This window comes from Pteropus alecto, unplaced genomic scaffold (genome assembly GCF_000325575.1).
Source record: "Pteropus alecto unplaced genomic scaffold, ASM32557v1 scaffold113, whole genome shotgun sequence".
NCBI lineage: Eukaryota > Metazoa > Chordata > Mammalia > Chiroptera > Pteropodidae > Pteropus > Pteropus alecto.
Window position 1 is genome coordinate 1,829,336 of NW_006433949.1, and position 21,003 is coordinate 1,850,338.

General features: G+C 50.4%; 1 protein-coding gene across 2 annotated transcripts in view; it reads right to left on the bottom strand.

Annotated features, from left to right (window-relative positions):
• Positions 1-9,432: 9,432 nt before the first annotated feature.
• TBX3 (T-box 3) overlaps positions 9,433-21,003 on the bottom strand; it is a 13,515-nt gene continuing 1,944 nt past the window's right edge. The window contains exons 2-8 of one of the 2 annotated variants that reach the window (XM_006908583.3): positions 19,722-19,989; positions 18,708-18,767; positions 18,299-18,445; positions 16,253-16,329; positions 14,989-15,146; positions 12,643-13,319; positions 9,433-10,859 (exon numbers count right to left, since the gene is read on the bottom strand). In XM_006908583.3, the coding sequence (XP_006908645.1) occupies positions 10,395-10,859; positions 12,643-13,319; positions 14,989-15,146; positions 16,253-16,329; positions 18,299-18,445; positions 18,708-18,767; positions 19,722-19,989 (1,852 nt within the window). In that variant the 3' untranslated portion in view covers positions 9,433-10,394. The remainder of the gene's footprint in view (positions 10,860-12,642; positions 13,320-14,988; positions 15,147-16,252; positions 16,330-18,298; positions 18,446-18,707; positions 18,768-19,721; positions 19,990-21,003) is intronic. The other variant, XM_006908584.3, reaches the window with a different exon arrangement.

Below are 21,003 nucleotides of genomic sequence, written 5' to 3' on the forward strand. Positions count from 1 at the left end.
AAGTGTAGTGAGGGGAGGTGTGGAGGAAGAACAGAGAGAGAAAGAGGCAGAGACAGAAACGCAGAGACAGAGAGAAGAAAATGGCTGTGGCCTCTGGGTTTTGAATTGCTACAAGCATTAGAAAGGAATAAACATGACCTTATGTCTCCTCCATTCAGCCTAAAGAAAAGCAAATGACAAAAAAAAAGTCATTCACGGCAAGCCTCAGCTTTCCACGCATTCTGCTTTGACTGCATTGAACGCGGCATCTGAAACAAAGCTGATTTTACCTTGAGTCTGCACAAGCCACCCCCACTCGCCTTCCCTTGACACCCACAGTCTGTTACTTTTCAACTTTGGGGGAGTCATTTGAAACAGAAATTGTCTACAGCTTGTCACCAGTGCCTTCTCTCCAAGGTCCTGCGCTTCTGCCCCGGGGAGGTGACCTTCTGTGGATAAACTGGCTATTTTGTGAAGGGCCTACTGAGTGCTGGATGTCTTCACGTGCTGTTGCTCATTTTGACATCGAAGCAACTTGTAAACTATTATGGTTAGCCGCACTTAACCCAACTGGAGTCCAGCCTTCTGGTAACCAGGACTTTGGTCTGCGTTTTTTTTTTTTCTGTTGTTCCCCCTCAATGAAACAGGAAATGGACCCCAGACTCTCTTGAGATTTGTCGCACAGTTTTCCGTTGTTGAAAAATAGGCATAGAAGACATCCCTTCCTTTGGATGTGAAGTCAGCAAACTTTTTCTGCAAAAGGCCAAATATCTACATTTCCGATTCTGCAGGCCATTTACTCTCTGTCAAAACCCACTCTGGCACGTGGAGAGAGAGAACACTTAAATGATATGTAGAGGAATGGACGTGGCTGGGTTGGAATAAAATTTTATTCGTGAACACTAAAATGTGAATATCAAGTCATTTTCATTGAAGTGTTTCTCTTTTGATTTTTTTTCCCAACCATATGAAAATATAAAAACCTTTCTTACCTTCCAGGCCACATGAAAACAGGTGGCCAGCGAGGCATGGCTCTTTCCCCTGACACTTTATGCTCTCTGTGCCTCGCTTTCAGGGGATGGTCGTGAAGCTTACTTCACTGGAATGCAAATCTCATGAGAACAGAGACCGTTTGTCAGCGATGATGATTTGCTGAATGAATGAGGGAGGGATGAAAGAGTGACCCTCAGCCTCTCCAAGTCCTAGAAAAGTCCCCATGCACTTCCCCATGGAACCAGCAGATGGCGACAAAGGAACGGCCAAGCAAAGGCGCCGGGGACCGGTTGGAGTTAAGCTTCTCTTTTATTTATGAATCTTCCCTTCCCCGAACTCTGCGAAACAAGTAAGTGGCTTGAAATTTTCTTTCCTCCCCGGAGGAACTAAGAGTTAGTGCTGATTGCCTGCAGTTCCTCTTTCTGGCCTGAGCTCTCTCACCTCAAGTTTCTGCAACTACTCAGAGATCAGGATGTATCAAGAAATGTCGCCTCTCCTTGTGTGCATTGGGGAGCAGGGGCACAGAGAGGGTGTCAATGTTATTTGTACATGGTGTATAAAAATATACAGTGAAGAACAGGCAAAATGAACCTGTGGTGATAGAAATCAGGAAGAGGCTGTCTTGGGGGGTTGATGCGGGGGGGAAAAGGAGCATGACGGAAGTTTCTGGAATGAAAATGTTCTATAGCTTGTTTGGGGTGGAGGTTACAAGGGTGTAAATTGTCAAAACAAACCAACTGAACACTTAAGATCTGGATACTGTATTGTAGTAAACTACATGGCAATAAAAAATAAAAATGAAAATGAGAAATAACGCCTTTTATGTCAGACAGAACCAGTGCAGAAATGGCCTGTTTATCAACAAAGAGAAAAAAGCACCGTGTCCTCAGCTCCATGAAGCAGACACAGGCTGTCGCCGAACACTGTCCTCACCACCCACGCTTTTTTTGTGATATGCCTGCGAGCAAACCTTCGGGCAAAGTTTGGAGTGAAGTCGGGCATGGTGGGGAATTCGTGGATGGGGGAGGAGCTGTGGAAGGAAGTAGTTAGCCTCAGTTTACATCATCTTGTTTGAAATCAATCTTGCCTTGACGCCAGGAAGAAATCCATCCCTGAATAGCCAAGAACGACGAAGAGGGATTTGGGGAGGCAAGACTTGAATGGTGAGGGGCTTCCCTGGCACCCTATTTTCTCAGAGGGAAGGAGAAGGCGACCATGCCCTCTCCCCTGGAAACTTCTGCACTGTCTAAAGCTGTTTCTTTATGTGCTTGTGGATTGTCATGTGCTGTCGATGTGTTTTTCTGAATAAAAAGTGAAAGAAACAAAAGAGAGAAATCTGAGAGAAATGTAAGCAACATTTAAAATGTATCCATTATACGCACTGCATTCCAAGGTGGGGGTGGGGGTGGCGTTGCCCGGACGTTTAGACTGGTCCACGCACACGGTTTTGGGTGGGTGCCTACCCCCCAGAACTTTTATTCTAGGTCCTGATAGGCAGTAAAGATAAAGAGGACTATCTGTGTTGAAAGAGGTCCCAGCCTTCACTGTGTTAATTTTTGTCTGGAGGAAAAGGCTTAAGGGACCCTCAGACCGCAAACTATCCCCCTCCGACACACAAGCATCTGTCTTCCAGAATTCAGACCCCCGATTCCACCAGGTGTGGCTTTCATGAAAAAACTAAGTCCTTCAGGAGATTCGAACAAAGACGAAACCTGCCCATATCACCATGTCACCGTGATGTAGGTATGTAGAGGTGGCTTTGAGGGGGCGCAGAGGCTGGAGAATCCCCAACCTGTACCCCAATAGTCTCTCCACAAAGGGAATTCCCCCGCAGTTCCCCTTGCCTGAGATTTTGAGTTGGGGGGAATGTAGTAAAAAGTAATTGTTTTTATGAAAAGTGGTTTCCTTTTATTGCCTGTGATAGATGAGCAGGGGTGACTCCAGCAACAGGAAATTAACACAGAATTCATTGGGGGTGATAATGACTGTTCATAATCATTTGGTTAATAAGTTAATACATTAATTAGTCAACTAATTAGACAATGCCTGAGGCCTCCAGAGTCTGGAGGCTTAGATTCAAAATAAGTAAGGAAATTGTATCCTTCTAGAAGGTGAGAGAGAGACGCAGAAAACTGGTCTCTAAAGCTAAATCTGACCTGGCCAAGACTGGAGTCTCCAGGGACCACCACCCTAACCCCTTCGGGCATTTCTTTTTTGTTCCCAGAGCAGTGAGTGGGTCTTAATTTGGGCTCACACATCATTGAGAATCTGAGGATAACTGTAGTGTTCCCCCCAAAACTTTTGGTATTATTTCTGGGGGTTTACTGAAGCCATGAGCTCTGATTCTGGTTAAGAGCCCCTATCCCCAGACAATGCCCAGTTAGCTAACGGGTGCTGGTCTCCAGAACAGTGGGCACCAGGGGGAAGACGGGGTGCTGGCCGAGGTGATGGGTGCACTGTCTGGCAGACAGGCTATCGGCACAGGCACAGGCTCGCACCTCAGCTCTTTGCCCAGTTGGGGAGGATTGGGAGTGGAGGGTGGAGGCGACCAAAGTAACAACCCCAGACATCTGGAGCGACTGCAAAAGTATGGGGCGCCTGGTTCTGGCACAAAGAGAAAAACAACAACAACAAAAAGTTACGTCAAAGATGCTGGCGCTGGGGACCGGACTGGACGGCAACGCACAAAAATGGCAGGAAGGAAGTTCACGCACGAGTGTCAGTTCCGTGCCTGGGGTGTCCTTGACGCTCTGGGAGCCTTGAAGGGGCAGAGGGCGCACCTTCCTGCTCCGCCGCGCCGGCGGGAGGAGCGCCCAGGCGGCGCTTGGCTGGCGCGGGCCTGGGGAAGCCATCCTCTCCTCCGGGGACAATTCCCCCAACCCGAAACCAGAGCTCGGGTCATTAGCTGGAAAGCGAAGTGGCACGGGGATCGCATTTCAAAAGCGCAAATAAACTGGCTGACCGGGATCGTTGGACTGAGAAGGGGATGGGGTGGGGGGAGGTGGAGAGCCGGACGGCTCGGAAGGTACCAATGACCCCTCACTAAGCACCCCCCCCACACACACACACACACTGTCCCCAATTCCAGGACTGCATTTGAGCTGCGAGACCCAAGACTCGAAGGCCGCCTGACTTCATCCCAGCCGCGGGGCAGACAGCACCATACGTCTTGAGCTCAGAGAAGAAGGGTCCCCTACTCTCTGCCCCAGCGAGGTGCTGTGTTACCCCTGTCCAGCCTGCAGCCAGCCCCAGGCGGCGACTCTATGGGTGCCCGGGGCCTGCAGCTGCGCATGCCCGCGAGCCTGGGCGCCCTGTAGCGTAAACAGGAACCTCTACGTGTGGCTGCGCCCTCCGCATCCTTTCTCCTGCTTCTGGGTAGAATCTGTCTCCCCACCAACCAAGCCCTGGGCTCCCAGCTGGGGCCAAAGCCCTGAGAGTAAGAGGGCAGGAAAATCTAACTTTGCTTCGGTTCCTGGAAGCTGGATAGGGTGGAACCAGGAAAGAGCGAACGGGCCCTTGGGCCAGGAAGAGTCCCCACCTGTGTAGTCTCCGGCCTTCGCGCCTGGGCAGATGGAGCAGAGCAAATGCTAGGGGCGCAGAGGGAGCCTCCGAGGCCGGCAGAGAGAGAGCCCAAGACACCCACAGAGCGGGCAGAGGGAAACTCTGCAGTTCATCCGGTCGCCCGGCCCAGCCCGGCCTGGGTCGCGCCGGGGCTATTGAAATCCCCTCTCCCTCGCGACACCGGTCTGGAGGAGAACTCGGGGTCTGGGGGTTTTGTCCCCAGCCCACCTCTCGCTTCATCAGCCTGAGAACAAAGGCCCCGAAGCCTGAGGGTCCGTCGGGACACTAGGGAGAGAGGGCCGGGCATGGGACGCCGGAATAAAAGCTGTTCTTTCACATTGCACGGCAGATGCCCGAAGAAATTAAAATGTTCTCATAGGAAAAGCGCGTGAGAGTCACACCAAAATCCGGAAGACGCCCATAGGTTTCTCTACATCCGGGACACAGGCACTACAGGTACCTGCACCCACGTCTGAATTAGGAATAGTGATTAATTAAAGAGGATTCTGGAACCCACTCTGGTTGGAATTCTGGCTCGTCTCTCGGGCGATCTTGTGTAAGGGACTTAACTGCTCTGTGCCTCAGTTTCCTCCGTAAAACAGGGAAGGAAGTCGCATACGCCTTCAAGGGTTAATTGTGAGGATTAAAGATCGCTTTTGTGGGGTGCTTAACCGAGGAACTGGCACGTGCACATGGCCTTTACATGCCAGCTATTTTTATTATTGTTGTTACGTGTACTTTGAACGCCAACATCTGCAACATATATACTTCTTGATTATACGCATCTTGATTATAAAACAACCAAATGCATCGACATCCGGAACTGTCTTGCGCATGAACTTCTAAATGCAAATTGAAAGAGACGTCTACAGATGGAGCACGCACAAGTGCACGCACACACGCGCGCACACACACACACGGACACACACACACACACACACACATCTACCCCTAACACCTGTAGTACCTGTCCCCTGAACGGAGACACGGGAAAAGCTACCCAGAGGGACAAACATCCACAGCTATCAATATAAAAACCCAGGTTGTGGCTCGCAGGCTCGCGTCTACACCCCAACAGCCACTCTCTTGGCTGGGTGCCTTGAGGTCAAATTTGGAAACCAGCGAGGCAGAAAGCGCGCGGACACGAAGCGTTTCAAGCCACTTGCAGCGCCCGAAGGCGGCTGCCTGTCTGCTGGCTTAGGGGAAAGGTCACAGCAAGGGGTTTTTTTTTTTTTTTTTTGGATGGAATTTTTTTAAGGGCCTACGCGCCGGGAACTTTCCCCACAAAGAAAGGGTGGGTTCCAGGACAGCGCGGATCCAAAAGGAGGCTCTCCCCACACTCACAGACGCACGCCAGCGTGCACACACCCGGCTCTTTCGCAGTTCCCGAGACCCGGGAGTGGGGACGCAGGGTCGTGACCTCTGCCTCCGCCGGAGCGCGCCCTTCGGCCCCTGCAATTAGCGCCGGGAGGTCAGCAGGACCCCGGACGCCTTCCCCCGCGGCTCAAAGCGCAGCAAAAGGCCACCCCCACCCCTCCCCCGCCGCCTGTCTCAGACGCCAGGGCGCAGCCGGGCTGGGAGCCGACCTTCCCGCGCAGCGGGGGCCGAGAGCTCAGGCCGGCACCCGCAATTGTCACCTTAAATCTACAAATCGCCAGGTCGCTTGGTCCTGCAGGCTGCTGTAGCGGACCCCTTTACGGACTGCTGCTCCCGCGAGCAGTGAGTGGCCTTTGTCCCTGTAGACGCGGCCAGCGGGAAAAAACAAAACAAAACAAAACAAAATAATAATAATCATAATAAATAAATCCAGGGCTAGAAAGTGAGAAAGAGAGTCGAGGCAAAGGGAAGTTGCATCCAGGGTAGGATTTTACTTGTGTGTATTGGGGAGGGGGTGATCCTTTCTCCCTCCATCTACCCAGCCTGAGTTCAGGTCAGACCCCCGCCCGCAGGGTCGGGGAACCGCTGGAGATTCTAGATCAAGCGGCGCGGGACTTGGCGGGAAAATGAGAAGAGAGGGTCTCCTCCCTGAATTTCCCTTTGGCTCTTTGGAAACCCAGAGGCGGGAAGGACTGTTTTTCTCATCTGAGGCCCCAACAGGAGTGAAAGTGATATTCAGGAAAGAGAGGACGGCAGCTTCTTCCGAAGATGGGCTGGGGGTGGCGTAGAGGAAGGGTGCGCAGGCTGGGGGGCCGGTAGCGAGGATGAGAAGGGGCAAAGGTGACGCGCCCAGGTTCCGGGACCCAGTTGGCGCTGGGGTGCCGAGCGAGCGGCGGCCACCGAGGCGCATTCGTGGGCCAGACAGATAGGTGGCACTCGAAGCCCGGAAAAAAGGCAAAGGCGCCGGCCCTGAGTGGCCTCCGCGGCGGCCGCCGCCACCATAAAGCCTGCGGCGAGATTGCGACCGGCGCCAGGTGAGTAATAGGCAACGAAATCCAGAGAGATTGTGAGCCATTCAGCCCCCGTCCATCAGCGCCACAAGAGTTACTCATTAACATCACTATATACAAATAAGATACACAGGAGATTAAAAAAAAAAAAAAAAGCAGGCTGTGGAGAGGCTGGACACACGTCTGAGCACTGTCCGAGAACTGGAGGGGGAAGGGAGGGGGCCGTTGCAGAGGAGGTGAGCAAATCTGCAAATCTCGACCGAGAAAGAAAAGCATTCCTTCTGTCTTTGAGGCCGAGGCTGCTTGCTCCTCCAACTCCAGAGAGCGCCCTGGGCGCGACCCGCCAACTGGCACCTTTCAGGGGCGCAGCCCTGCGTGCAACCGCGGAGCCAAGCACCCACGCGCGCCCTTGAAACCTCCAGGTCCCCGAGGGAGCTAACGCCCTAAAGGTCCCCAGGCCCTGTCAGCTCCCCCCATTTCTCACACACACACACACACACACACGCACACGCACGCACGCATCCTGATTGTTTTCCCTCCCACCCCAGGAGACAGCGCAGGTGAGGCTGTGGGGCTCCCCACGTGCCTTGCTGGAGATGGAAGGGGCTTTGCCTCTCCCTCCTCCCCCCCAAAAAAGATCTCGACTTCGAGCCCCTTCCAAGTACAAGATAAGGGAAGGGAGGGGGTCTTCCTCGCCGGCCATTCAAGAGGCTCGAAGGTGACAGGGACTTGGGGCCCGGCTGGCGGGCTCCAGGGAGGGGGGAGGGCAGCCGCCAGGCAGACTCCGCTGGGTCCTCACGTCATGGCCTCCAGGGCAAGAAAAGCTTCAAAAACCTTCCCATGCCCTCCTCAACACACACACACACAACACACACAACACACACACACACACACAACACACAACACACACACACACCTCCATGGGGAAGCTGGAGTGGGGGGGAGGTAGGGAGGCTAAGAGACCAAAAGATAGTCCCAGCCTCACTATTTTTTATTGAACGTTTCCAAGATAAATTGAACTTCAAAAGGCAACTCCCAAAACAGCCTGGAGGCTGGCTAGAAGGGAGAGCTGGAGAAGGGTGTCAGCCTCCTGGGTGACTTTCCCCTTGGACAGTGTCACAAATGCACCCTGGGACTACCTTGCCCTCGTAAGCAGGTCTCCTCCTCCTGTGACACAGCCAACTTTGCGGGGTGCTGGCCTCACTTTGCGCCCACGACTTCGGGATGGGGCCTCCTAGGGGACTGCAAGGGGGAACGTCCAGTCTCGTCCACTTCCCCTACAAACCGTCTTGACAGGTGGGCTGGCCCGGAGGAGATTCTGCTTTTTTTTGCACACTGGTGCAAGGGGATTTTTGCCTTAGCTTTCCCAGATTGAGGGGGAAATGGAGAGCGAGGCTAAACCAAAAAACGTTCGCAATCCTCCAATGGAGTTTTGGGTTGGATTCGTGTGGGAAACACTGACTCAGGGAGGGGAGCATTCTTTTTCCATTAAAACTGAAGTATCTGAAATTGCTATTCTATCCAGTTCTAATCAGCCCCCTTCCGTCTCTCGTTTTGCTCCCTAATTTAAAGGAAAAGTAATTTCAGATTGAAGCGGCTGGTTCCCTTTGCCGAGTAAGGGACTTTTGTTTTTAGCTTTGTAACTTGAGTGACATCTCATTTCGGTTCAGTGGGGGCGGCTTTAATTACTTAAAGGGAAAGGGAAGGGGACAGAGGAAGCGAGGAAAGACTCCACTCACAGCAAAGTTTGCCAAAGAAAGCACAACACGGAGGCCCAAAGATATTTCAATAAAAATTTATTGAAATTTCAATGATGTTTTAAAGAGGGGGAAAAAAATACAGAAAACCAAAGAACTCATCAACAATTATAACACAAAATATACCTTCATGAGCTTTTGTCTTAAACCATCTCTCAGCACCTGACTTTTGAACTGTGAGTATATATCTCTATAGGCACCAATCCAAAACACTATCAATATTGAAGACAGTAGTCAATTCCAGCTCGTTTTGAAGAAATCAGAGACTAGCAAATACAAATACGAAAGAAAACTTAGAAAACCAAACCACAGCCTCTGTACTCCCCGCCCCTCCACCCCTCCCCCAAGAAACCTCAGAACCACTCTTAGGGTGTTATATAGTTTAAGGAATTTAAGATGGAGCTAAGAAGTGGCCCCACCTCCCCAATTTTGGGTAAAATAGCCATTAGCATTTTCCTTACTCTTGGACATTAAAAAAGAAAAAATATTTTTTTTTTTTTGCAGACAACTCTTGAAAAGTGTGTTAGTGTTGGTGCAGAAAGTGTATTTTTTTCTAATTTCAAAAGCGATCCTGTGACCTTGAAATAAAATTGACTACAGGAAACAAGAACACACAACCTGACAGCTGCAATCCTATTTACATAGAGCTATATACAGTGTCAATAAATTAAAGTTTAATTTCCCGAGCATTCATATTCCACTTATTTACAAGAGTTATCAAATAATTACATAAATACTTTGCTAATAGTCTCGCTTCTTCTTTATTATTTTTTTTTTTAAAACCTTGTTATTGCATATACAGGAAAGAGAAAGAACCGCCAGAGACATGAATCCGGCTACAGAGCTTAGATAAAATAAACTCATTTTTTGGTGTGTGTGTGTGTGTGTGTCTTCCCCATCCCTTCCCTTTAAATCCTCCCCCTTGGAGTCTGCCGATGAGAATTGGGGAAAAGTTGTGGGGTCATGTTCTTTTCTCTCTAAAAGCAAGCATTCAAAATGAAAAACCACAAATACATCACGGTGGAACATGCAAGAAGAGACCTATAGCGGCCCTTAAAACATCACAAGAATATTAAAAAGACACAGATTTCCTTAATAGAGACTAAACAAGGCTGGCAGCAACTCCCCCCAACAACGAAAAAAATATGCTGCTCAGTAATTTATTTAGAACTGATACGCAAGTCACTATAAAGTTTTTAATCTTCACAAACAGAATCATGTTAATGTATTCATTTGCCCCCGGTATTTTTTTTTTTTAATTTTTATTTGTTTTTGTTTCCACTTGACACGGTGAAGGAAAAAAAAAAATATAAATCCGCACTGGGGGGTGGTGGAGGGGGCGGGGTGGAGAAGCCTTTCAACACCTCCCCTCCCAGTGGGTCTGGCTACCTTTTCCTTCCCAGGCTCCCAGGCCAGCCTCGCTGGAGGTGTGCTCTGGACAGACCTGTTTTAACTCCCACCCGCCACAGCTCAGCGCAACAGACATTTCTGAGACCCCAGAATCTGAGCCAGATCCCGGATATATAAACCACCACGCCAAGAAAGACAGGGCCTGTTTCTGGCACATTCTCTTGTGGGAGTCCGGCACCCCTTCCCAGACAGGACTGCACAAAGCGGGGCTAACCCCAACTGCACGCCCGGGGTTTATTTTACATCCAACAAAGTGCACTGCAGACGTGACTGGACTGGAATGAAGAGACTTTTTCTGGGGAGGGGTTTACGGGGAGGCGCTGCGGGACCTGTCGGGCTTGGCTTCCAAGCCGCTGACCAACCGCTGGATGCTCTGCAGTTCGCTGGTGGCCGCCTCTTTCTCCGGGCAGAGTTTGGGCGACAAGGACACGGAGCTGGAGGAGAGGGTGGAGGACCGGCTGTTGAGTTCCGAGCCCGAGTCCACCGCCACCGAGGCCGGGCTGGCGGCAGCCAGGGCGGCGGCTTTGGCGTCCAGGGGCCCGGCAGCCGCAGCCATGGACGGCAGGGCGGTGGTGAGCAGGCTGCTGCTGTCGGGGACCGGCAGGGGGATGGAGTAGGGGCTGTAGCGCAGCCGCGGGCGCATGGTGTTCAGGTTGAGGAAGGGGTGGCGGTGCACGGAGCTGGAGGCCGCTGCAGAGGAGGCGGCCGCCGCCGCGGCCATGTACGTGTAAGGATAAGGGAACAGGCTTCCGAAAGGTGACATGGCCAGGCCCTGGGGATGGAAAAGAAACGCATGCAGTGAGTCAGCCGAGAAGGGTCTGAAGGGTGGGGAAAAGCCGACCTTATCTAAGTCTGTTCTCTTCACCGCCTTGAGACCTTGGGTAGGTCATTGTTCTCTCTCCTGGGGAGGGGGCAGCTTTGGGAGGAGGGGAGGAGGACACTTAGACTAGATCTAAATCTTAGCTGTGTCACCCTAGGCCTAGGTACTGCACTCCCTGTGCATCGGCTTTCTCATATGGGAAAAAAAAAAGGAAATATTAAATAATTCATATACTATGGGGGAACTCTGTGGATATTAAATGAGCTAATGCCTTCAATATGCTACACAGGGCGTCCGGCCAATAGGACTGTTAGAAAGTCTCCCATCAGGCTCAGTGGTTACAGCTGTTAAATGGGGCTACAGAGTCCGTCTACCCAATGGTAGCTGAGTGACAACCAGAGGGCAGAAATGATTAGACATAATTAGTTTTCATTCTTAGTCCGGGCCCCGCCCCCAAGCCTTCCTATCCCTCCCAGAAGTTTGGCAAATGAAAAAAGTCCAGGGAAGATCTTAAGCAAAAGGAAATTGGGAAGTGGGGGGAAGGGGTTTGCTATAAACAGAGACAAAGTAGCCACCTAGCCTGATATGCTGGTGTCACAGGTGGAGAAACCGAGATAGGCCCCAGGGGCACAAGAAGCCATTCAGCTGGCAAGTGGCAGAAGCAGAATTTAAAATTCAGGGCCCTTGACCTGGGCCAGTTATCTGTCCCTTGCACCTCGAGGTACCATTAGTACTAGTTTGCACAGGGAGCCCCTTACCCACCTATCACCTGCCACCTGTGACAGGGTCTCCAGGAGGGACTATCGGAGGAGATGACAGAAATCGAGAAGGGCCAGAAACCAACCCATTTCTCAGGTTGCTCCTCCCCCCAGAGGGAGAGGCCCATCCTGCCTCTCAGCTCAGGGAAGGGAGAGGGAGGGATGTGCCCACAGGAGACAAAAGGCAAGGACAGGGCGGGCAGAAAACCCCACAGAACTTTTGTCCTGGTTCGGAGCATTTCCGAGTGGCTTGAGACTTCTCCCCGGCAGCTGCGAGCCCCCTCACAGATCAGAACCCTACAGAGGCGGCCAGGCTGTCCTCTGACATCGCCCGCGTGCGCACAAACCGTTAACCCTTTAGGGAACAGGCTGGCCTGCTTGGGGTTGGTGGGGCGGGCAGGAAAAGCTTCGAATTAGGAGGAAAGGCTGAAAGACGCAAGACTCAGTTCTCACCCGGGGATACCTCAGTCTCCCTCTTGTTTAATTCGGGGGGGGGGAGCAGGGGAGGGGAGGTTGGCGATGAGACATTTAACAGACATTTCAGCTCTAAAGAGAAAATGACAGACCTTGGAGTCGGACGTCCGGGGGTAGAGTCTTAGCTCTACCACCTACCAGCTGTGCGTCCCTGGATAAGTGACTCAACATCTCTGGGCCTCATCTATACCACCGAAGTCAGAATAGATCAGGTACTTACTTAGAAGAATGCCTGGCACAACATAGTGCTGTGTGTAGTTATTACTGCTACCTACCTACTCTGCTATAAACAGCCCTTAACTCAGAAAAAAAAAAATTAAGATTTTTCGGGGGGAGTATGGGTTATGATGAATCAATCAGATAAGCCTTACACCTAGCGATGATTAGTAATTATTATCATTCGAAGCTACTAGGCCGGGGAATGGCGGGAGGGTCTGGTATCAAACAGAGCGGTGAATGGAGGAAGGGGCCGCAGAGGAGGCAGGAGGAAAGGGGGTAAATACCTGGGAGGCCAAGACGTGCTGCTGGAGATGGAAAGGCAGGGTGGCCGCGGTCGCCCCAGACAGTCCCTGTGCCGCTGCGGCTGAGGCCATGGCCGTGGAATCCAGGCCTGAGACACCGGTGGAAGCTCCGGACACGGTGGCCAGCAGGGGCCCCATGCCAGCGGCCATACTGGAGAAGGCGCCCCCCATGGCGAACTGGCCGGGGTGCAGAAAGAGAGGGTGCCCATTGAAGAACTGCTGGCCGGCCAAGCCGGGGGCGAAGCCGAGGCCAGGCAGGGGGCCCTGGCCCAGGTGCGCGGCGGCCACGTCGGTCTGCACGGTGAGCGGCGCGAAGGACTCCTTGCCCGGGAGCGCCCGTGCCTCCTCGGCCTTGGACGTGGCCGCGCCCTCCCGGCCCGGGCTCCGGCGCTCCTCCGCGCCCAGGCCGCGGGTGCTGGACGATATGGTGGCCGGGCTGTGACGCGAGTCGGGCGACGCCTTATCCATCCGCCCGCTGTCCCGGGGCCGGCCGCCGGGCTCGGCCGCAAAGACGTGCGCCTTGACCGCGGGGCTGCCCTTGTCGCGGCTCGGCTCCTCCGACGTGGTGGTGGAGATCTTGGCCGCGTCGCAGCCCTCGGGGGCGTGCTCCTCTTTGCTCTCGGCCTCCGCGTCGCTCTCACCTTCGCTGGGACACAGATCTACCGCAGGGGAGGAGGGGGAACCAAAATGAGGTGGAACGGCGTTAGCGCCAATCCGGGCCAGGGGAGGGACAGTTCCCCAGTTTGAAAATCTGCCTCCGACGTGGTGGTGGAGATCTTGGCCGCGTCGCAGCCCTCGGGGGCGTGCTCCTCTTTGCTCTCGGCCTCCGCGTCGCTCTCACCTTCGCTGGGACACAGATCTACCGCAGGGGAGGAGGGGGAACCAAAATGAGGTGGAAGGGCGTTAGCGCCAATCCGGGCCAGGGGAGGGACAGTTCCCCAGTTTGAAAATCTGCCCGCCACTTACTAGCTGGGTAACACCCAGCAAGTCCCTTACCCTCTCGGGGCCTCAGTTTTATCATCTGCAAAATGGGGGTTCAGGCTGCTTCGCAACTTTAGCGGAAAGAGCCAACAAGCTAATAATGAATTTTAAGTATGTAGATAGATGGAAACCCTCCCTCCACAGACACCTGGCCAAATCGGTAATGCATTTTACTAGTTTTTACAAGCGTGGATAGAGATCCTACCGTGTCAGACTATGGCTTTGTTCACCTTTCCCCATGCGATTGCAAATTTGCTCTTTTAAAACATACAAACTAGCTTACTAAATACAACGCACTGGCACTGCGGGGACACCTTCCACAAAGTCATGCATCCTTTCGTGAGGATTTGTATGGCGAGAACCCCGATATCTGAATTGGAAGTGGCAGGAATGAACACTCCCGACCCCAACATACACACTGCACCCAGCCTCTCTGTTGGCCCCTGTCCCTGCAGAGGGAGATGGGTGCTGAGCAGCCATCGCCCTGTCCCCAGAACAACCATAGATTCTTTTGGCTTTCACCACACCCTCTGTAGCTGTCCTACTAGAAAAAAAAAAGAAAAGGGGATCCTATTTTGTGTTTAAAGCTTAAATGGATTGAAGACATAAAGGACTTTCATTTCTATTAAACGTAAAAAACAGGTTTCTTCCCGTTGCGAGAGAGAGAGAGTGTGTGTGTGTGTGTGTCTTTCTGAATAAATAGTTCTTTGCTTTTTAAACACAGGAAACCAACTGGGGATTTGAACCATCTCGTCTCCTCCCAGCCCTCCTTCCTCCCCTCCCAAGTCACATCCCCAGTGCCTCATTTCCTTTCACAGGTTGATGGTCTCTAACTGGATGTGTCTCAGCCACCTTCCATGTTCCAGGTGCCAGAGAATCCCCAGCTTCCCCAGCCCAACACATTTTACCTTGGAGTTCAAAGATGGCAAAAAATCAGTAGTTGCTTGATTGGGGACAATGTGTGTGTGTGCATGCATGAGAGAGAGAGAGAGAGAGAGAGGGAAAGGGAGAGAGACAGAGGGAGGGAGGGAGGGAGGGAGGGAGAGAGCGAGCGCTCTAGGCACACTTTCTAAGCTGCCCTCGCCAAAAGGAGCTACACAAACAGCCAGAGACCACCATACTCCCATCCAAACTAAGGTCTGAGGGGAAGGGGTTCTGAGCTCTCTTTATACTAGCTTAGGAAGGGGGAGAGACCTGATCAGCCTTTTTGAATGTTGGCTCCTGTTTACAGACTTCTAAAAAGGCCTGCAGCTTTTGTAGGGCAACTCCCCTGGTGGGTGACCCGGCCCCCAACTCTCCCAGGCCTCCAAGACCTGGAGTCCAGACAGCGAAGGTGACCAGGCTTACCTTTCAGGTTGGATGTCCCAACAGTGGAGACAGCTGGGGACGAGGACTGAGCAAAGCAGCTGAAGGCTGCCTGTTCGCTTGAGGACTCATCGGAGGTGCCATTCTCCTTTTTGTGTCTGTCATCAAACACCCTCATAGACTGCAGGGTGAGCTGTTTCCTGCGGCAGAAGCCCACAGCCAGCATCACAGAATGGAACACACGTTTCCCCCGCTTTGTCTGTCTCCCCTCTCCAAAGAGGCACGCACACACCTCACCCCTCACCCTGCTTGCTGCCCGTGAACAACCCTAGCTCTGCCACCTTCTTGCCGGGGGCAGGGGGGGTGGTGGGGGGTGCCACACAGACCCACGCATTGTTCTTGACCCTCTAAGAGTGTGGTACCAGGGGAGGCAGGAAGGTGGCTTAGGTTGCATTTGGTTAAGATCAGAGTTTCCTTAAGGAAAGGGCATGGACTTGAGCTGTGAAATCTTGTTTAAAAGCAAAAAACAACAGGGGAGAGGGAAGTTTGGAGCTGGCTAGAGACAGCTGAACTGCCAGCCTGACAAGAGGGAGGAGAATGGGGGACCCAACTCGGTGAACATAAACAGCTTACGAACTCCCCACTGCACACTGACGGCTAAGATTAGGGGCAAGTGATTCTTCCACGGTGCACTTCTCTGTAATCCGTTCACCAATGGGTATTGATCGGAGTGAAAAAAGAATCTATTCAGAAGTTAGAAATTATTTTTTAATGTCCAACCAATCTCCTCCTCCCGCCGGAGATAGGTTGAAAATTTGGGTTGATTGTCTAGATTTTAGAAATTCCTTGACAGAGGGCGGGGGAGGGGAGTGCTTCTTTCATATACTATCCAGCTGTCTGCTTAATGCAAAATGATACATGTGCCCATGAAGGAGGGAGCCACAAATTTCTCCAGGGGCCTCACTTCTGTCTGGTGGTATGTGCAGGAGGAGATTGCAAGAATTCCAAAGCATTTTGTGAATGGCTTAGTCTTTTCCTGGGACCTGCCCAGGACGAACGTCAATTAATTAGGAATTAATAGGCATCTATATATAAACGATTACTCTTGATGCTATTCTTCCGGAGAACTATGGTGTGGCCTAGTTAATTTCCTTCAAGGTACCATGGAAGGAGTGAATGATGGCCCGCCCTCCCCTCCCCATCTCAGTATGAAGTGCCAGCATCCCACTTCTAACAGTTGAGACTTGGGACCTGGTGAAGTGATTTTTCTAAATTATCTGAGAAATAAGTAACGGTCTCCGCTCACCTTTTTTCTCTCCTGCCATTTCCAGTGTCCCGGAAACCTTTTGCAAAAGGGTTGTTGTCTATTTTTAACTGAGTTATCTAGAGGAGGAGACACAAACAAGAAAGACCCATTGGCCTCATTTTCTAGAATGTTCTGGGGGTGTTTCCCCCAACTCCACAGTTTATTACAAATTCGACTGCCAATAGGAGATGTCATTCAGCTATGCCAGGTTAAAGAGGAAAGAAGAGAAGATAATAACAGAAGTTAGGAGGGTCTGAGATTAAAAAAAAAAAAAAATCAAAGGAAACTCTACCATTAGCTTGCTTGCATTGCCCATGGCAGGCCAACCAGGGCGTCTGGGCTGGAATTACCCTGGCCTGGGAAAGGCCTCGTTCTTTCCAAGCCAACAGCTTGGAAACATTGTCAGAATTGTCAAAAGAGACAACCTGTAGATCTTAAAAGTATGCTTTCATTTTGACTTTTTTATACAGTACAATTAATCATAAATATGTTGTGACATATTTCCTGGCCCTGAACACACACACACACACACACACACACACACACACACACACACACACACACCCCACATACACTCACCCCCTATGAATCTAATAAAATGATTTATGGGGTTTTGCTACCCTTGTGCTAGAGTGAGTCTGATTTTTTTGCTGGGCAGCGGTGGTGGGGCGGCGGGGCGGGGGGGGTGGTTTGAGGAATTACAATATTGACAATTACAGATTTAAAAGGACTAAATGACCACTGGAAACATTTGTTTTCATTTATATGCCCTGCCACTGCCATTAGGTGGAGAAGGCCCATGGCCTCTTTGTCTGATCAAAAATGCTACAATTTATTATTACACTAACAACTTGAGATTCACGGGATTCTGGGTCTAGAGAGAGATGCATTCTACACACTAGGGGGAAAATGCCATAGTATGTAATTTTTCAAATCCCTTCTCTTCGGGGGGGAAAAATAATATATACAGAGTTTCCTAGAGGTAGAAAAAGGCCCCTTGGTGGGATTCTTGAAATAAGTTCCTGTGTGCAAGACTTTCAGGGAGAGGATATGTGACTAAGGAAACGTATCTAAAACACCCACCCCCATCAGCTGGCCACAGAGGACCCACCTATAATGATAGTGAATCCAAAATGCAGGGTGTTGGCCGGTGAACCGGACTCTCACTGAGGTCCAGGGTTCAGAAGGGGTCCTCAGATGCCCCACCCCCATAACTGCCTGCTAACAGCTGAGCTGGCGACTGGTAAATGACAGCAAGAGTCACTTTGTATTCTCTGTGCTATGTGCCCATGACCTTCAGGCCACCATAACTTTACATACCAGGTGCTGCCTGCCCGTTCCATTTGGGGACACTCTTAATCCCCGGCCTCAGGCCCAAGGGAGAAAAAAACAAAAAAACAAAAAACTTCAGATGAAGTGGTGACTTTGGTCACCTCCTCTCAAAAGCCTCAGACAACTCAATTAGCATGACCCTGTGATCAGAGTAGGTTTTTCCAACCACACACACACACACACATACACACACACACACACACCATAAAAAACACAGCAACATAAAAGGTAATAAAAACCAGACCAGCTACTCAAGGATCTCAGGATTTTCGGCTAGAGGAGAAATCCTGGTCTCGACTGGGATTCTCCTCCCAGCATCCCCCGTGGCTTTCGCCCTAAAATTGGAGCGGATCTTTTCGAACCTGATTTCTTGATCCTTCTTCCTGAGGGGGAAGAGGATGAACCTTGAAGAGGAGCAAGCCCGGGGCGGGGGCGGGGCGGGTGGCATCAGCGCCGGCGGCTGTGGGAGCTTCTCACGGGCAACGTTATTAGTTTGGCATTTTTCCTTTCTTGTTTCTTGTTTCTTCTTCTGCCTCCACAATGTGCCAGCATCTCTTTTCCCCCCCCCCAAAAACTCCGCAGACGGTTCAATCGCAAAAGAAAACTCAAGACCTCCATCCCAAATGCGCCTGTGATTTTTCTCATCCTCACCCAAAGCAGCTTCAAGAGCAGGAAGCAGCCCACACCATTGAAAAGAAAAGCATCTTCGGTTACCTTATCATTCTGGTACGCTGTCACAGCAATGAATTCGGTTTCGGGGAACAAGTAGGTCCGAAATGTACTATAAGGAAGTTTCAGGATGTCATTGGCTCTGACAATGTGAAACCGGGGCTGGTATTTATGCATGGAGTTCAGTATAGTCTGCAGGGACAGGGAGGAGAGACACACATCAAAAAAGGACTTAGCGGGACAAAGAGGATCTTAGGACCCCTGCCAGGCTGACAGCTACCCCACCGGAGGGCACCGAGGTTGTACCTAGCCCACCTCCTGGGGGCGCTTCTTTGGGTAGGTTTCGCCCCATAGATGTTATCTTCTGGAGAGTCCAAATTGCTCATCAGTCTCCAAAGGGTCCCCCACCACCCTCACCATCTAAGGTTCGTTTGAACCTTGAACCCTAGCCTACCTGAGTACCAAAACTATAATTCCCCTGCCACGTTGCGTGATCACTTGGGAAGGCCAAAGTCTTAAAAGATAGAGAAAAACATGCATTTTAATTTACAAAATGATTCAGTCCTTTAAGCGCCCACTAATTGATGAGCCCACTCCACTTAAAGCCCTGAAAGGCTGAACTCTAGAGAGGAATATTTACGCCTTAATCAAATCAAGGGCTTCAAATGCAATTCCTGCCCGCTGAAGATATTTCCGCGCCATTCTCGGCTTCCTGGGCCTAATCTTTCTGCTTATTCCTCGCTTATCACTGTTTATTTTATTGAAATGTTGGGGAGGGGTAGGGGCTGGGGGCAAAAGGTCTTTTGCTTGACTTTTACAAGCAATCCAAGCCTTCTGAAAGTTGCTAAGTATGCTCCCACTGAATATATATATACACACACACACACACACACATACGCTCCCAACACACACGATTTTTAAACCAGAGATCTGTCTCATTACTAGTAAACCTGACTTTCACCTAAGCCCGATTCTTTTTTAGTAGAAGAAAGCAATCTTTCCGAAAGTGGATTCACACCCTTTAACCGATGGAGGCAAGGCTTCGAACCTGAAAACTCTCCCAAGAATTAATATGGCCGGTTTCAAAATAGAAATAGGCTATCTGAAAACAAACCCTTTATGAACACGTAACTTTAAAATTGATTTTTTTTTTTTTTTTTATCTTAACAATTGGTTTTTAACTTCATCGTCAGGTCAGGGTATTCCCAAGACCGGGCATTGCCCTGGAACAGAAACCGGTAAGGCTTTTTGATCTCGTCTCTTTTAGAACACCAGGCCTTCATTCTCCGAATTAAAACACCCCCGACTCCTCTCCAACTCTGTAGTAGATCCAACAAGTTCCCTATACGGTTCACCACAGGGAGAAGTCTGAGCAGAAACTCACGATTTTACATGGCATGGGGGAAGCATTGCCTTTGCTAGAGTGAAGAAACCCAACATTTTTACTGAAGGGAGCGATGAAACTTACAAATCCGTGTTTGTCCGAAATGTTGTTGGTGAGTTTCAGTTTGTGGAAAGTGACAACTTTGGACATCCACTGCTCCCCGGTAGCTGGACTGTCTGGGTGAATATACATTCTCTTTGGCATTTCAGGGTCAGCCTTACCCGCCACCATCCACCGAGAATTGTGAAATTTATATCGACAGTCATCGGCAGCTATAATGTCCATCAACAAAATGTATTTGGCTTTTTTATCCAGCCCAGAACACCTTACTTTAAATGGGGGAAACATGCGCCTGCAGTAAGAGAGAAGGGAAAAGAAAAAAAAAGAAAAAAGAAAGAAGTCTTTAGAATCTGGGGTTTGATTCTCTATCCTACCATATTTAAATTAAACTTAAAACGTTCTATTATGATGGATGAGCGTGTATGTTTCAGAGTAGAGCAGCTGGGTCCAAAATTATTTTCTTCTACAACAGAGTATTAAGTAGGCTCCATTTCTCTATCCTTAAATGTCCCAAGATTCAAAACAAGTGAATTGTGGCACTGTGTTCTCTCTACAGTGTCTCATGATTTCTTTATATGTTTTTCTCTCTTGTGTGACTTGAGAGATTGCCTTTTCTTGTGGGTGTCTAGTTCTAAACAGCTTGGTGGGGTGGTGGGGGGGGGGTTGGTAGGTTTTAGAAGCGAGGTCAGTTAAGGCTAGAATTTTCCACCAGCCGTCGAAGAGAAAATGTTCAACTTATCGAGGAAACCAACATCCAGTTATACCGCTGTTTCAGAACGGCGATCTCGCGGCTGGCGAAACGAAACTGGACTTCAGTGAGTTCTTAAAACGAATTTTGTAGATTGGGGCGGCCTCCGGGGCCTGATAACCAATCTGCCTAGGAGCTGCTAACCACATTCCCAGGACTGCTCTGGCCAGTTCAAAACTGCAAGATTGTGCCATCAAATTGCTGTTTATTTCCCAGAAGTGTTGGCATTCTATACTCTCGGCTTAAAAGGAAGCACTTCGCTGTGTCTCCTGGGTTTGAGAATTTTTCTGTTCAACTTTGGCCTCCTTTAGCTAGGAAAGACACAGAAAGCTGAAGGCATCCAGAAAGGCACTCTGTTTTTATTCTTTCGACTTCATGCCTTGATAGATTTCAATGCCATAAAATTAAAAAAAATTAGTGATTTCTTTTTTTTAAGTGACAGGCAGGTTTCGGTCAGGCAAGGACCTCTAAACGTTACGTAAAACGTACTTGATAATATTCACACACAAAAACAAGTGTGGGTCTAGGTCTCCCCCCTGGCTCCTTGGGTCTGCAAAC